The 18970-nt window shown below is 43.1% G+C and overlaps 1 protein-coding gene across 6 annotated transcripts in view; it reads right to left on the reverse strand.

Moving 5' to 3' along the window:
• LOC105010518 (girdin) overlaps window positions 1–18970 on the reverse strand; it is a 58830-nt gene that overhangs the window by 29556 nt on the left and 10304 nt on the right. For all 6 annotated transcript variants that reach the window (XM_034292751.1, XM_010869842.3, XM_010869839.3 and 3 more), the window contains exons 4-5: window positions 5366–5435; window positions 649–707 (exon numbers count right to left, since the gene is read on the reverse strand). In XM_034292751.1, the coding sequence (XP_034148642.1) occupies window positions 649–707; window positions 5366–5435 (129 nt within the window). The remainder of the gene's footprint in view (window positions 1–648; window positions 708–5365; window positions 5436–18970) is intronic.

Here is an 18970-nt window from a genome sequence, read left to right on the forward strand (position 1 = left end):
ATGTTACTTTTCATACCATAATATTAACAGCAATGAGTTGACATATTGATGACAGCTATATTTTAAACAGAGTAGCCACCCAAACTAGTCTTATTGGAAACATGCAAACAATAAATGAAACCTTCCGATATAGCCCTGGTTTTGGCAAAGATGTGTCCATAGATTACTAAACTATGTTATATGGATAGGTTAATATAAAAGGGGAATACTCAAAACAGGACAAAATAGAGCTAGTGCTTTCTAGTCACTAATCTGAATATGCGCTTTTGCAGTACCATCTGGTTTTGTTAGAAACCAGATAAAACAAATAAGAATTAACTTGTGCACTCATCCTTTGTGAATTTTTAACTAATCTAAGAAATCATCATCATCATCTGGTATTTAAAAAGGCATAAGTAATCTTATTGAATTGTTTTCCTCTGTTAAAGTAAAAGATCACAGTGTTTTATAATCCGTTTGGACATTCCGTGACTCCCCAATCCTGCTTGTAGTGACGTTACTGTTTGTATCTGAACAACAGAGCTCAATGTTACTGATGAACAGGAAGTGAATAAGCGTTGTTTATAAAGGAGAAGAGTGAGTGTTTAACAGAAAATGTATGGCAGTGGTAGACAGTAGATTAATCCGGGTGATGAATGTAGGGTTTACCTGAACGGCACAGCCAAGTAACAACAACAACAGCTTCTTCATCTCCTCCAGACCTTGCTCTGCAGACACAAAAAGATGGTCAACTTGTGTTTCCATATTATTGTAAACTACAGTTGAATTGATTCTTAATACCGATTAAGCCTAATCAGAAAATCCCATAAGTTTCAGAAAGACTGCATTGCTTTTGAAAAACACTTCCCATGACAGCAGCTAACTATAGACTATTGGGGTAAGCCATCCAGCTTATATTTATATAATAAATACATCAAACTGCTATTCATTAAATAAAACACAGCTCCTAACCAAACATGTACTGTATTTAGGGCATGATATTTACACTAGGTACAGTATGGAGCCAAGCCATATGGTGAGAAAATATTCCTCTGACAAACAGCTGTGGGGAAGCTCAACAAGGCTGAGGTAATCTGTTTTTATTGTAACAATGAGCCAGCTCATCAGCCCCGGGGTTGAGCCAAGTGGCAGGCCAGGAACACAGACTACCAACAACCTTAGACAATCAGGCATGTCTACTAAGAGAAAAGACAGCAACAACTACTGGATATCCACATGAACAGTAGGTAGAACATCTTTATAGACAGCCATGACTGGAAGACATTCCTCGTATAATCCTATACTATGGTGCATTTGTTTCCTTGTGTGTTTTTCTGGCTTTTCATATACACAATGTCAGAGGTATTTCATTTAAGCGTGTATTGCTAGAATGCCAACAAATTTGTGTGCCTCAGGTGATCAAACCGCTCAATGGCAACACTTAAACTAAGCTATACTGAAGCTAATGAACACCTGATAATGACGGAGTTTCAACACTGAGAATGACAAGGTCACCCTGTTTGAAGACTAGATTCCCAAGTCCATCTGGAATCCTTACAAATGTGCACAAAGGATATCCAGGGGCCAAACACATATCAGCTAAACTAACAGGATGTTTTTGGTCCAGACCGAAGCTCCATCTGTAAGAAAAATAACTACTGGCCTATATTTGCAGCCTCCTTGCTGTACAACAGGAACAACCGCCTTTTGTACATTTCTGTCTGTTATGAGAGCACTGCATACCACTTAAGAGGGGAAGATGCCTGATAATTCTCTGAGAAGATTTCCAACATACCGGTAGACTTCTGACAGTCAACCTAATCAATGCTAGAGAGATAATCTTCATGGTATACTACTGTGGGTGTCTTGAATGCATCATTTCCCTTACTATTGGATCAACAACCAAGCTGTTAATGTCTTACTTGGGCCCCAAGCATTTCTATCAAGTTAACGAATAATCTCAGCTGACTTCCTTTAAAGTAACAGTAACTCCTGATACCGTTCTAGTAAAAGATATGGACAGAACAAACCTAGATTAGATGGCTTTGAGCACCCATCTTCAGAACAAGTCCAAACTGAAAATCATAGGGAAATTGACAGCCGCATGTTCAGGATTGGATTCAAAGGACAGAAGTTCAGCTGTTACAAACGCCTTCTAAATGCTTTCTCTTCAAACAGAAAGCCTTAAGAAGGATTCATACAGACACAGAGACTCCACCGAAGCCTGTACAGTGATTTGGAAAAGCAAATCATCTTGAGCACTGAAGATAAGGCGCAGGCAGGCGCTAGATGAATAATTTAAAGAGGCTGACTGAACCAAGCATGTCTGAAGAGAGAGGGAGAGAGAAAGAAAGAGACAGGGGAGCGAGCGAGAGAGATCTGGCGAGAGAATTAAAATGGAGAGAGAGAGAGGAGCGAGTGAGCGGAAGAAAAGAGGGAGGGGGAGGTTTAAAATAGATGAGGGAAATGTCCCTGCAGTAGCCCTGGCTCAGCTGAGAACCAACTCCCCAGGCTTCATGATAATGCAGTATGTGGCTCCCTCACTCTGTCGTAACACTCCGCTCTTCCTGGCAGGAAACACACAAGGACCGCATAGACAGTGACTAACCCCTCAAAGCTGCACCCCTTCCTGCCCATTGTTCACAGGAACCTGGTGGTACCAGGGAACGAGGACCCACAATCCCAGCGTGGTGCCCGGGAAACAGAAGATTTACACGGTTCCCCACTGACGCCGTTTCGGTTTAGACGACACTGACTTTCAGACCGATTTTATTCGCACTTTATAGTAGACTGACACTGGAACACGTTTTTGACTCCGATGCTACATAGGCAGTTTTGGGGCTGCTGCACTTGGCCAATAACAGTCCAAGTGACCCTTGCCTCATCAGCCAAGTTGCGCTCACATTAAATAAACTGCATGAAATACCCACTCGGAAATCAGATTCGGCATGTAGGTAATATGCAAATTCCTTCCATTACCACAACACCAAAACCATGGTGTGTTTAGCACGGCCACTGGCATTTAGACCACACTGGATTGTTACCTAACCTTAACCTTTCTCGGCGTCTAACCTTAACCACGCTAGAGTACTGCCATACACAAGACGGCGCTTCAACGTGACAAACAACAACGCGGGCCAACGTAGACTTGGGTACTCGGGCGTGCAGAAGGCCGTCCATTTCATGAGTGTTGTGTGTATTCTGGGCACGCAGCGGAAAAGAGGGACTGCTTGAACATTTCAATTTAGCGCTTTGGGAGGGAGGGCTAGAGGCTTTCTAAGACGTGTTATAGCTGGCCAGTGTCATTCCTGGTCATCAGCACAACAATGCACGTTCCGGTCAATCCCATGGAACACCGACCAACACTAGTAGTGTGCTACCATGTGGGAATCCATGGTCTCCATGGTGAAAAGGATTTTGGATTTGGTCTTCTCGTTTGCCGACTACTGATAATAATCACCCATTTAGCCTACTCTCATCAGTCCCCATTAATTCAAACCCCTTTTCAAGCTTTCTAAATAAGACCTTGGCAGACCTTCCCACAACCCCACACAGTGTTTTCTGATGAGCGTCAGTCCACCCTCCCTCCACCTGTCATTGGAGAGCAGTTGCCTCTTTCCAGTTGTTCCTGTTCCTATAAAGGGACACTTCTCTGACATCTCATCAACCAAAGTAGAATGTCACAATGTCAGCGTTACGAAGCATGTACAAAGTGCTCTCTGGCAGGAAACGGACACTCATGGGTCGTCTCCAAAATGACGCTTCTATCATTTTATAATGAGGATACACAGACAGGGCTTTACTGTGGCTCACACCGAAAGAGAGTGGACAGTGTGTGGTTTGTGGAACACTGAGGGCACATGGAATGGCCTATAGCCTATGACAGACTACTTCTTGCTTACTGACAATGACAGCCAGGAGTTAACAATTGTGAAATAAAGTAATTACATGTAATTCTACAGGTAAGGGGGAAGTAGCTTGAAACAGGGATGCAACAATCTGCTTTAATTTTGGTCGATCCTTTTTTTGATGATGGGGGGGTGGAGTTGCCCTTTTGTGATAAAACAGACTTATTCTTTAGAGAATGTAAGCCACTTATTGTTGAATATTGTCACATTTGATTTAGCTATGTTTGATATGCATTCATAATGGAGTAGAAGTTCACTCCTTAAAGTTAGTCTAGAACTGCCACAACCAATAGCTTAGGACAAACAGAGCATAAGGAACATATTTTACCCACCCAGACTGCTGTGAAAACAAACTTCACATCTATTTCTAAAATGCCGTAAGACATGGCTATTCTTTTTATAGTAATCAGTAACCTAAAGAAATTCAAACTTAGGAATAGCACAACAAATTTCATTTGGTTGACAATTTATATAGAAAAGCACATTGTAAACAATGTACATTTTAATGACAACGTAATTATGAATAATTACCATAATTCTTTGTGATCAGACAATTTAAATATGAAATGGAGACAAAGCAGGATCACGTTTAGCCAGACTTCCAAAAAATTATTTTATTTTACGTCAGAGAAGTCACTGAAAAGGGAACTCAGCCAGTTGCTGATCACCGTTTCTAAGCAAATATTGTATGATTCCAGTCAGACATTAATTCCATAGTTGCACATTTTCTGAAAAACAACCGTGTTGCTTATGACATTACCCGGATGTTGACTATAGTAACTATACAGTACAGAGAGGTCAGCTATGGTGGAGTATGGGAATGCCTGGAATAGAAGCACTGATCACAGGGGGGGGAGAGCAGATGAGTTAGTGGGCTCAGAGGAGTGGGTTAATAATCCAAGCCTGGGGTGGATTCTGGATTCCCATCGTGCTGATAACGGGGCCCATCCCCCACTGAGCCTTAATGACTGCGTAATAAAAGCCACATGGCCAATCACTTTCAGATGGCTCCACATAACTGTGCTCCTGCACACCAATGAGGTCAAAGGTCACAGGAAAAACACAGGAATGCTACATGTTGAGGTTCAAGACTGAGTTGGTCTGATAATACTTTGCACATCGCAGTATCATATGACATAGCTGTGTTGTCTGGCTTTCATCACTGACAATTCTGTTACCCAAATCCCAATATTGACACAAAACAATCAATGGCTGGTTGGATCTCAAAATCATACTATGAAGAGAACAGAGGTGGTTCTATCTAGGACAACCGTTTACACACAGGCACTTAATAGATCAAAGGGGTCTGTGAGAAGCAACAACAATCCACATACTGTACCTTGGATGACACCGAAGTTCAATAGGGTTAAAAAAAAAAACACATTTGTGAAACAGATTGTGGATCAGCGAAAGAAAGACTTCCCCCAGAATCAGTGAAGTATTCAAGGCAGATCAGAGTGGGTCAGATAAAGACATACCACTGAGAGGGTTCCTGCCCAGCACCAACACGTTGGGGAGAGGCATCACCACCAGTTGCTGGAGGGTCTCCTGGAAGGAACAAATACATGAAATACTTAAATACAGTATTCATTATTTTAAGATGACAAATATCTAGTATTTTTTGTACATTTTGCTTTCACTGAACATTGGAAGAAGTAGTCCTTGCATAAAGAGACAGCATCTGTGAAGGATCACTGCAGAATGCATTAATACCATTTTCCATCCTCCTGAAATGCAATAAGCCAGAGGACAGACGAAAGCACAGTGAGGGCAATGATATACCATGAGTGGAAATGGACTAAGCAGAGGTGTCATGAGGTAACGTTTAATGATGTGACCAGTCTTATGTCTGTACTACCTGGTTTTGTCTGTCATGTGACATCAGCCACGGTCTTACTGAAGGTTGAAGGTCAACAAGGCGTCCATACAGTACATCCATTATGAAAAACAATATACCAATATTAATGCACACTCAAAGCTAATGAAGGCACTTGCATATCAAACGCACAAACACATCCACACACAACGCAAAGAAACCTGGTCCTCAGCTCCTCCTAGTGCAGGCCTACACCATGCTGCTGCCTGGACGGACAGACCGAGACCCACAGACACGCAAGAGAAGGGACAGACTGGATGATCGATTCATTCTCCACACATACACGCACACACTATTTGTTCTGTTAAAAGCCAAGTACTCTCTAAAAGAGCTTTCATTCACCGAACGACTGATGTAGTAGAGAAGACGGGTTAACTGCCGTGACTGGGATGAGACTAGTGAGCAGGGCTGGTATGGCCCAGTGCCTTTGGGCCTGTGGCTAATCGCTAACAGACTGCCGGACTGACTGGCCTTCTGGAACAGAACCAAAAGCATTTGACGATGACCTTGCTTACGATGTGTGGATAGTAATTTAAATCTGTGTTGGGTTTTAGGCCAAAAGAACCCCAATCCAAAGTAACCATTACATTACTGAAGTGGTTGTGGTTCTGGACTGCCTGGAATCCACTTTTTTTCTTTTTGCTATTGATAGACTTCTAGGTGCAGGATTCTCTACCGGTCCCCAAGCTGAGGCTCAGTGCTCATTCTGTAACTCAGCTACTGTTTGTACAGAAACCAGTACAAACAATGCTAGCCTGTTGTCAGTTGTAACAGTAATGTATAGCCAACATAAGCAGGACACAGCAGGCAGCATAGAGACTATGTTATTCTTTCAGGAGAAGGGAGGAGCCAACATGCAGTTACGCAAGTACGCAACATAAACAACCAAGACAGACTGGAAGCAAACCCATTCAATAGGCAAACACTGGCTATCGGAATAAATGTTTTTTTTTGTAGCAACTCAGGCTATACTGCAGACAAAAAGATCACATGTGCAGCAAGATTTTTAGCTCAGAGAAAGAGGTTTCCAGAGGGAGGACATTAAAGGCCGTGGCAACACAGATTTTCCACCCACAAGTCTCCCCTCCGACTAACTTCACAAAGCTAAGGATCAAGCTCACAATCTGTACACACCTGAACACTCAACCAATCCGATCGGCATACTGATGTAGCGTGCATCATTCTGAACAGCGGAAATAAAAACTGGGCAGCATTTTGAACAAACATTCCATATTTACTGTGAAGGGACGGAGGATATTGCGAGTAAGACATCTACACATTTAATTCTACTAAACTCAGTGATTTATGTAATGTAATATCTTCAGTTATTCTGCCATTCAGCCGGAATAAAGAAAAAACTCCCAGTGTCTGCCGATTTAATAGCTATGGCTTTTACAACATAAAGTAGGTTCACACATATAACTTCCTGCTCACTTTGACACCTCTTCAGTCCAGGAATACAACTTCACGACTACCAAGAAATATTTGAAATCAAGTGGTTGCTGTGCAAAGATTATCCTCCAAATTGATTTTGACAAGCAATCCCTCCAACATCCATTACACGCTTAAAGGCCAGAACAAAAGGACAAGGCTGCAAACAAAGTGCTTTTCTTTACCTGAGCTAAGATCAACGACATCTACACAAAGTACAGGCAGCATCTACAGACAAGAGATTTTCCAATCAAATCTCTCCGAACAGGTTTTTACAACTGCTACCAAATAATGAACACTGAAATTGAGGCAAATTACTGTATTGATTATTAGTATTTAATTGGCATTGAATACATCTTAGTGTGTAAGTAAGCGACAGGTGTTTTAGTTGACCAAGGATCTCATTAAACAAAACGTGAAAACATAATAGTAAATGTGTTAAGAAAAAGTATAAAAATCTCTAAATAATCACAGCCATGATACAACCAACAGTGGTTTCTTCAACAGTGGTGATCCTGCGGAACTCTCCTCATCCACAGCTTCACAAATAGGGTGTGTTTACTTTAAGCTACATTTCCCGAGACGTATCGAAAAAGACTTGAGATTCTAAATGATTTTGTTGTGTCAACTTGCAGATATCGATAGTTTGAGACGGCCGCCTTCCGAGGTAGCACCCCCATGCTATCGGAAAGATGATGCAAACCAAGACAAGTCTATCTTGTGTTTTTATTCTCTATTCTGTCATGTAAACAAGCCCATAATATCTGCTGAACTGCAGCCGCGCACCATAACGGATACGTTGAGGGTAGCCAGGTTAGTGCCACCCAGTGTGATGACTGGCTAAAACGCTGCACTAAACCAAGGCCTATAGCAACGAACATTCCCAAAATACATTAAATTCTGAAATATTTATCCAGCTGTCATAACAGGGTGTTTCTAAGTCCCAGTCCTCTTCCCACACTTGCATGGCCAAACTGAACGAGTCGTTTTTCAACCATGAAGAACATGAGGATTATTAATACCCTCAAATATCAACAAACGGCATTTTTACTTTTATGTAACCGCCTTCTGCAACGTCTAGGCATTCGTCTCGCTGACGTCATGAAAAGGACGTGCCGTTCTGTCCTGGGAATTTGACTGACCAACTACAGTGTTTGTTGGAACAAGTTGCTTCCGCTTATCTCCAGTCAACACAGGGGAAAAGACAGCATTCACTGGTCACGTGGTCAAAAACAGGCTCTTCTCAGAGAGATTTCCACGAGACGTGTGTATGCATGACATGAGACAAGTGTGGACAACATACGGATACTTCATCTGACACGCTCCCTGTTGTCACAGCAACGGAGCTCCGTGGTAGATGGTTGCCATGGTTTTGTGAGTCGGGATAAGAGCATCAGCGGTGACTAGCTACTCCACCCTGTTGTGCTCGGGGCCGGCTTTGAGTGGATGAAGGGTTATTTTGGTTAAACCCACAGGGAGGGAGTACCTTCGCAATTTGCCAAGCTTCTAGAATGGAATAGATGGAACAGAAAAGACGGCGCTATATCATCATCATCAAATGCTACATCATAACACACCAAATGGATCAGTGATCCATGTGGCAGTGCTGACTGCTGAGTCAGATACTAAGACAGCAACTGTGACCTTGGGTAAATAGGAATCCAAACAGGAACTAATGGAAAAACCTTGACACACACGCACCTGTCCCTTTTCTAACTGGTGCTTTGCCCCTTCCTGACGCACACAGCCAGGCACACACACACCTGTCCCTCTTGGCATGCATGGCTGCAGTGCAAGCACATAATAGTCAGACACTGCGTCAAAACCCTGACGGTCTGCCCATCGACATAATCTGGATTTCTTTAAGTCATTGAGGGAAAGCCCTAAACAAAAAACTGTCATTGGGGAACTCCGCAGTGGAACTTCATGGATGCTTGATTAGGTGAAATCAAACAAACAGCATAATCGCACAGAATAAGGTGATGCTAAAACAAGGTTAGCATGTAAGTGTTTCTGTAGAATATTATATGTAGGTAGGATTACCCCATGCTAACGGGAGATTACAGAACATTCATCATGCATAAAACATGGAGGCAGCGGGAACCACACTAGAGGGTGTCATGTTGATCTGCTTTATGCAGGGGGAGGGAGGTGGTCACGATGTCATAACCCAGAGTGGCAGGCTACCATAGTTTAATTTAGATTTGATTTGAAAGACTTGATTGGTATCCGAGATTTTATCCGTGTGAACAGGCTGAAACGCCAACTGTTTCAGGTCATCTTCTGAGGCAACATGGGACACTTTTCCTACAGCTCGTCCTCGCCGCTTCTGAAGCATCAAGACGACGTCTGGCAGAATGCATATCGGAGTGGAATGAGCAGTGACATAGGAGGTCGGGTTATGTAGGTCCTTCCAGCTTCAGAAAACAAAGTCAAGAAAAATGAAAAAAGAAAATCTCATTCTGAAGCAACTAAAAAATATAAAGAAAGAAGAGAGTGCCATGATAGTTACCAGGTAAATAACATTGTCAGTGAGTTCATAGGCCTTTTAGGGTCAGGACCCTGGTCAAAGGGCTGCGCGCATGTGTTACGCCTCATGGCAGGGTTGTCAGTTTCCTTCTCAACTGAACTATTTGTGAGTAGAGGGTTGATTAATAGATGTGGTTGTATTGTGAACATTTAGCAGGGTTTAAAATGGAGGAGTTTGATTGGGCGATGCAGTGTCAGTCAAATTGGGCAACCCTGCCTTATGGCACAGTGAGAGTTTCTCGTTACTGGTGTGAATGAAAATGAAATGTTAATTTTATTTAAATTATTGTAGTCTAAATAGGCTCTTAGTCTGCCAAACTGCGGCTGGGTTACTTTCTACAAGCTACACATCTCAAAGAGAAGTCTTCACTCACTACAGAACCATGGAAACAACAGTGTCAATGCGGACAGAGAGACCAAGGTGAGCTATGATCTTACACTTCCTCTTCACAATGTCAACTCCTGAATAATTGATCAGCTCCCAAGCTCATTGTTTTTCATGACTGGGTCAAATTACAATCAGGGAAAATCAGTTAATGAAGTGTTACACCATCAGTTCTCTTGCTCTTCAATTGTGCCATGTTTCGTAGAGATGATAAACGGTCCTCATAGTGCATCATGCAGGCTAACTAGGCTGTGTTCTTGCACCTGGATGGGAGATGCTGCTGGAAGAGGTGATGGGGGGCCAGTAAGAGGCATCCTCCCATCTGGTCTGAAGATCAAAGCCCAATTCCCCAGGGTAGTAAAGGGGACATTTTCCTGCATAAGGTGTTGTGTCTTTAATGGGACACTGAACAGTGTCCTGGATGTCTTTGGTCCCCTGGCACTAAGGGTGTTAACCCAGAGTACAGTGTACTTTTCCAATATCATCATGATCCCCAAATCATCCCCACCTTCTAACTGGTTAAATACTCCCCCTCCACTTCAGGTGTTAAATCTATGGAATTATTCATCCACATTTGTTTCTCTGGATAAGAGCATCAGCTAAATAACTCCAATGTAAAATGATAGATTATGCATACATGAGCCAGTTTGCTGACAGTCAGCCTTGCTGATAATACTAGCCAACCTAATCCAGAAATTCAGCTGGGGTATGCAGAGCTCACTCCTGCCTTCTCACCAGGTCAGGGCTGGGCTGTATGGCCCTCCCAGCCCCAGGAACTGGCTGTGCTCTGAGACTGCTGTGTTTCCATCTCACAGGACCCCTGTCTGTTTAAGCAGCTCACCATCCCCAACTCCCCAGATTCCGCTACAGGCGCCACTCAAACAGGGGGTCAATTGTGCAACAGAGTGAGTGTGTCTGGCTGTGTGTGTGTTGGGGAGGAAGAAGAGGGGGTGGATGGTTGCCTGCCTGCGTGCGCGTCTGTATGCGTGCGCAGGCGTTTGGGAGGAGGAAGAGGGGGTGTATGGTCGCTTGCTTAAGAACTTAAAATGCTGGAATCAAAACCATTCTGCACACAGAGCGGGTTACCATAGCAACGGCAAGAGGGTTGATTCCCCCCAGCAGGGTGATTCTCTCGGCACTGCGCACATTACTTCTCTTCTCGTACAAACGCCCGGCGACTGTCTGCCTGCAGCGGTGCTTAAGCTAGTTACATAGAAGAATGAGAAGACAGAGAGACAGAAAAAGAGAGAGAGACAGAGACTTCACGAAGCAGCACAATAAAGACGAGCTGCTCCATGGCAGGCGTTCCTCTCTTGCTGTGGACACTAGTTACACTGGTGATTCACACAGATTCTCAAACCACACGTGACACAGCTGCAGATGGAGTCAATTGATGGATTTGGGATTTTGAGAAAAGAATGAAAACCTTTAGAATTGGTTGTGGCTCCAATTCACAGCTGCATTTTCTCCATTTGAAGAGTTTGCTGCAGAGAATTCACAATACCTCACTATGTGAATTGTGGCATCAACGTGCTTCTACCAGATCTGCTTTATTGTGACGTAGCAACAAATCCTCTGGCCCCTAGTTACAGTTAACATAGGCTATAAAGCAGTTTTGGATACAAGACTCATCAATTCAGGGATGTGATCATGCCAACTGCCAGTCAGCAAAACTACCAGCTGACCAAATAAATCCAAGAGTCAGAGAATGTAAATGACCCTTGTTAGCCTGGCTGAACCAGCAAGACAAAGGCCTCACCAGATGGACAGACCCCCTACATGTTAGACAGTATCATGGCCATTAGGCTTGTTCTCCCTTTGTTCTCCACGACTATCATTTAAAGCGAGTGCATTATGGAGCACTGGCCTGGGGCTGGACAGTGGGCTGCTCACACCAAAGATAGGCACTTCAGCTGGGACGGACGGCCCCCTCCCCTGGGCTCTGAAACCTGCCCTACCACTCAGCACCCCCAGTCTCTTTCAAATTACGACCGGTTCCCGCTGCTTAGATCGGGGCGAAGCCTCGAAAGCGCTGGTTTTCCATTCGTATATGCAGAGTAGAGTCGTCCGCTCTACAGTGGCTGCTTGGTCGTGTCCCGGCAGTACGCATTGGACCCGTGGTCCATCTCAAAGGCACAGGAGTGTTGAACTCAGGTCATCCATGGGCTGAATAAATCCAGCCCCTTCAGAATAGATGTAGGTCAGGTGATTGACCACTTAGTCTGCGGTTGGACAAAGGGATGCCCCCTCTGATGCTCTCGTCATTATATAGTCTGCACCCATTCTTTAAACACGTCCACTTAAAACCCTACAGGAGTGGATAAAGCCAATACAGCCGCACTATGTAGTTGGAGCCATTTTGTCTGTATGGGGTTTATTTCATTTTAGCTGTCCTCTTACCTGCTTATACATTCAGGGCTCCTCTCTGCTAAAGGTCTGGTGGTGCTCATCCAGGGGATTGTTTAAGAGAGGCCTCAAAAGGAGGCTGGACACAACCTATTATCAATCCCATCGAACTAGAACACTCCTAAAGCTCTTCTGCGGAGTAGGCTTTAATTAAGAACACCTCTTTCAATATCCTATATTAAAGACAGAGGCCGTACTCATGATAGATAATTATAATTTATCGGCACACTGTAGATGACCATGACAGTATTAATTTTCAAATCCAACTTCTATAGATCCAACAACTATGAAACAACATTCTCCACACATTGCAACAGTGTAAAGTAAGTTATTAGCCACATGGCAACATGGACAATAGACATTAGTGCTGGTAATGGCCAGAAACCTATAGTATGGTATCATGATGCTTAGATTCTGTGTATTACAATTGTCACAATTGTACAGCATATTGTATTGCTCTCTTCTACACTGCAATTCTATTCTGATATGAAGTCCAAAACATATTGCTCACTGACCATTTGTTTTCTGCTAAAAGACAAAACAGAAAGCATTTTCTAAAGTTTTCAGTCACAAAAATAAAAAAGGGCTGAAAACAAATTGTTGAAAAAGAAAGATGGCAACCAAGCTATGAAGATATGAACGAAAAGTACAGGAGATTTGGTGATGGTACGGTCTACAAGTGCAAAAAATATGACGAGTCAAAAAGAAACAAAATATTATATGCAACAATATCATATCCCCATTCCAACACCACTTAATAAAGGCCAGGATACAGTCCAATCCAAAAAATACATTTCTTTAAAATACTTGACAGTTAAAAGGAATTCCCAACTGCACCAACATATTCAGCATTTACCTGACTAGGAGCTCTGTAGAAGCAGGGGAAATTACATTAAAAGCTTTATCATAGTGACATGGGGTGGACTAGGGATCCAAGCCACCGCCACTGAAACACACCTGGCGCTGCTAGAATGGGTTAGAATCTGGCCCACTGCTATTCTAGCACACCTTCTCCAGCTACCTTTCCTGAGTGTCTCACCTAAAACACAACATGATACAGTAGTAGGCCTGCCACACTCAGTAGACTGTTATGAAATGAGGCCTAAAATATCTACATGGGCACCGGCAACGAAGTGTGTTCACCAGTTATCGACACAGCCCTGACATCAACGCGACATGTAAGCTTAGCTTACGAGATTGAATGTGTACAAGCATTTTGATCCAAGCTAGGAGTACATGCCCTAATAAACTGATTTGCTCATGATTCAGATGCTAAAGCCACGAGAAGAAATCACTCTGGGACTATCACCATATGAAATAAACCTTTGATTGCCATTGATGATGATCACAAGGAGGAAAATAAACATTGATGCTTTCCCCATCACACAGATTTCTCATACTCACAGGTCTCACACACACACACACACACACACACACACACACACACTTCCATGATGAAGTCAAAGAGAAAAACAACATCCATCCTTGGCTCTGCTCTAGACATTTCAGCCCTCTGGCCCACTAACAGACAGGCTTTGTGTGGATCAGCCAGCCGCCGCCGCAAAGGAAACTCCGTCTCCCTGAGCCTCCAAAACAAGCTTCCCTACTCTGGGGCTCGGAGTACGCACATACCGCATTAAACCCTCAGATATGGAGGACCATTTCACTTTTGCTGGATAACAGCGAGGCTGTGGGCTATGCGTGCCAACCTACTTAACGGCATCTAAACCGTGCACGGGGTGGGGGTCACATGACGCATGCCGACCAGGACCTCCCTGTGAGTGAATGGAGCCCTGTTCCTTCTAATGCAGTCAAAACTAAATAAACCCCTGCCTTAAGACCCCCAAGCAGAGCTAACAGGCAACATAACATTGGCCATTCTTCCATTCAGGGCACTAAAAGGTTTAGACCGGTGAAGACTGAGGCCTGGTAAAGACTAAGACATAATACAGCGCACATCGAAAGTGTTTGGATGGCAAGACCTCCACAACACTTTATTAGGGCAGGGAAACGCAAGAGACCTTAAGATACGATATCCTCACGACACTTGGTTGCCAATATGATACGCACTGCAATTCTCACAATTGTATTTGCATTGCGATTGGATATATTTACTATGTCTTCAATGTTTTATTTGACCATGCGTAACAGTTCAATTATACTTCCAAAGACATCATTCTGCCAAAAACACTGAATAATAATAAATCCTTGTCAATTTCCTTAAAACATTTTTGAAATGCACTATGACCAATTCCACTTTCTAGGCAAGGAGACCTTGGGACTCAGGGTATTTGCATATTAATAAGAGATGACAAAGTATTTGAAAGCAATTATTATAGCAATAAAGGCCCTTCCACTTCAACAATGTTGGCACAAAGTGATTTTCCACGTGTACCATTTACTTGTGCGCTAATTGGATAGATGGAGGAAGAGGATATTCCCAAAGGAGCAGAGGACTCTAGTCAGGCGCCGGAGTGATGAAGAAGAGTTAATTAGTAAGTTTGTTCAGTTGAAAGAGACTTAGAGCCGTCTCTGTAAATCACTTACTGAAAATGTTCCTCATCCCCTGAGAATAGTGACAGCAGCTCAACAGCCAAAGAAATGCCACCAAACTACACAGATTTGTAACGGTAGAGCTGCCAACATCATACCTGCCAAACTAAATTGCTTCCATGTGCTCACTGAAATATACAGCTGTTAGTAGACTTTATTGGAACCCAGAGAACTGATAACATTTAATTCTGGAACATGGATATGGTATTAATATGGGTAAAAAAATTAAATAAAAATAAGTTATCAGGAACTGTGACCACATATAAGGAAATTGAAAATACATTTTTGAACATCTTCAATAACCAAGTGTCTGCCTAGACTGGATGGGATGTGGGTGGTGAATAACTGGGACTAGCAGGTTGTACATTCATTCCCTTGGGGAATCTTAGCCTGGGCAGAGACCACAACAAGGCTGGATGAGAATCCGCTACCTAGGAAAAAGGAGGGTGAGTAAAGACCTCAGATTTTTAAAGGTCTGTTGACCATAAATTGGGCATTAACCTAGGATAATGACAGAATCTGCTTCCAAACATTATTCCAGGTCATTCAACTGAGCATTTTGTGTTTTATTGGAGCAATGACTGGTGTTCATTAATCAACTAGAAATTAGAGATGTCACAGCAGAAAATGACACATCAACAAAGTTATTTCTGGCAGCCGACGTGATCTTAGTCAAGTACATCCATCTCAAGTATGCAAACTGAAATGTCTATGTACGTACAGTATACCAACATAGCCTCATCTCCACAACAATCATTGCTGTCCACACAAACAGTAAATGTCATGGCATTTCCAGTTAACTGGGTAGTTGATAGTTGGTGGTAAAGCTTCTTAACGACCAATGAGAGAGAACAGTGGAGGCTTCTAATGCACTCTGCACAGACAATATATTAACCAAGAGATAACCAAAGGCAGCGAAGGCCAGGGAAAGACTGATGACATCAACCATAGAAGAACAAAACATGCATTGTTTCATTGTGCTTTGGTGGCTACTGCTTCCAGCTTGCCATGGGCACTCAAAAAAACGAAGTCACTACTTGGGTGTTAAAGATGCATTTTTGAAACCAATTGTGAGGAATCCATTTTGGCTTGACAATGCCAATTTTGCAACTAGTTAAAGTATCTCACAAAAGTGAGTACACCCCTCACATTTTTACAAATATTTGATTATATCTTTTCATGTGACAACACTGAAATGACACTTCGCTACAATGTAAAGTAGTGAGTATACAGCTTGTATAAGTGTAAATTTGCTGTCCCCTCAAAATAACTCAACACACAGCCATTAATGTCTAGACCAATGTGACAATATTTTGTGTGGCCACCATTGTTTTCCAGCACTGCCATAACCCCCTTGGGCATGGAGTTAACCAGAGGTTCATAAGTTGCCACTGGAGTCCTCTTCCACTCCTCCATGACGACTTCATGGAGCTGGTGGACCTTGCACTCCTCCACCTTCTGTTTGAGCATGCCCTACAGATGCTCAATAGGGTTTGGGTCTGGAGACATGCTTGGCCAGTCCATCTCCTTTACCCTCAGCTTCTTTAGCAAGGCAGTGGTCGAATTGGAGGTGTGTTTGGGGTCGTTATCATGTTGGAATACTGCCCTGCAGCCCAGTCTCCAAAGGGAGGGGATCATGCTCTGCTTCAGTATGTCACAGTACATGTTGGCATTCATGGTTCCCTCAATGAACGGTATCTCCCTAGTGCCGGAAGCACTCATGTAGTCCCAGACCATGACCCATTACCATCCTTGACTGTAGGCAAGACACACTTGTCTTTGTACTCCTCACCTGGTTGCAGCCATACGCGCTTGACACCATCTGAACCCAATATGTTTTAATTGGTCTCATCAGACCACAGGGTCTTGGCAATCTTCTTATAGCCTATGCCATCTTTTTGTAGAGCAACAATTATTTTTTTCAGATCCTCAGAGAGTGCTTTGCCATGAGGTGCCATGTTGAACTTCCAGTGACCAGTATGAGGGAGTATGAGAGCGATAACATTTAACACACTGTGCTATCCATTCACACCTGAGACCTTGTAACACTACCGAGTCACATGACACCAGGGAGGGGAAAATGGCTAATTGGGCCCAATTTGGACATTTTCACTTAAGGGTGTACTCACTTTTGTTGCCAGCAGTTTAGACATTAATGGCTGTGTGTTATGTTATTTTGAGGGGACAGCAAATGTACACTGTTATACAAGCTGTACACTCACTACTTTACACTGTGGCAAAGTGTCATTTCTTTAACTGGTTGCAAAATTGGCATTGTCAAGCCAAAATGGATTCCTCACAATTGGATAGTATGGAGGTATAATAATGACTCTACTTAAAGATTATTTACATATAAACAACATCACACATCTATCTGATAATTGTAGGATTAAAAAAAAATATGTTTACTCACAAACGTACCAGAACACATCCCTTAAGACTCTTGGCTATGACAGATTATATGGAAACCCATTTTGAGAAGGCCTATAAAAAGCTTAAGACATTACTGTTGATAAACAACGGTCCTATTTGAATCAGATGCTCAAAGGATGTTAAATTGGATGGTGGAACATAAACACTTCCTACCCAAGTACACTCGAAAAAAAGGAACTTGGAGGATCCTCAAGAGGTGGTTTTTGGAAACTGTGGTTTTCCAAGGAAACATTTAAAAGGGTATTTCAAAGAACTCCTTTCAATGGTTCCTCTACGAATCAGTTGAAGGACCAATCCCTTAAAGACTATCCCCAAAAAGGTTATTCTTTGAAAGGGTTCTTCACAGTATCAATGTGAAGTAACCCCAAAAGACCCTTTAGGACTTGTAGATCTGTCACACAACAGGCACGTCCAGAGCTGTATCCATCCTCCGTCTCTACAATATGATATGCTGATGACCATTGGGCCCATTGGGATGTGGCTGGGTCAGTCCTGCACTGACAGCTGCTGAGTTGCAGATGACTACAAGAAGACTGATGACCAGAAGAAACCGTAATTGTCCGGACAGACAAAGCACGTGTGAACACTCCCCATGGAGACTGTGCTGCGGAATAACTCCCCCATAGTCAGCCCCAAGCATTCCTGTAGTTTGTGTTGTGCAAGCTGGATCACGTACATTTCCTGATTATCATTCAGAGTGCCAAGACACCCGAGATGACCAATTATCTCTCTCAGGAGCAGTGCTTTGAACAGAAACACCAATTATCAAGTCTGAAATTCTTTATCGTCCTCCGCGTGCGTTAAGTGGCTCTGGCTGCGACACTGGCAAAGCTGCTGGACAGATGTGCTGACTGCGAGATAAGCCCACAGCCCCTCCAACCAGTCACAGTGTACACCAGATCTTGTATGCAGGAAGTCCCCCCCCCCCCCCCGCCCCCGCCCCCTTCATCTGTCTATCAGATTAATGGGAGGTCTCTCATTACTTGGGTAGAATGGAAATTATTAACCAATGCTCTGAGATTACCCTCACATGCAAGAACCTGATATGATCTAGTGCTGTAAAAACTTGAGCTGAGCAGGAAAGCCAAGACTCTACAGACAGATAGGCTTAATAGTTAGAACAGTGGTGAGGGAACTCATTTTGTGTCCATTTTAATACTGTTAATGCTGAGCTCTTCCAAATCCATCCCATGTTTTCAACAGTCAAAGCGTGAGATGGAGGACCACATCAGTGTATTTAGTTCCAAACATCTCTAACATGTAGCTCCCCCCACCAATTTATAGAAGCCTATGTGACATCTGGATTGAGGTCCCCTTCCCACATCACACTAGCCACAGAAAGTCAAGTGTGTGTGTGTGTGTGTACCAACATTTGGCCCAATACTCTAACCAGTAGACGAACTACCGCATGATCTATGCATGTATAGTCAGTGGCCAGTTAATTAGGTACACCACCTATTCACACAAACG

This window comes from Esox lucius, chromosome 6 (assembly GCF_011004845.1).
Source record: "Esox lucius isolate fEsoLuc1 chromosome 6, fEsoLuc1.pri, whole genome shotgun sequence".
Taxonomy (NCBI): domain Eukaryota; kingdom Metazoa; phylum Chordata; class Actinopteri; order Esociformes; family Esocidae; genus Esox; species Esox lucius.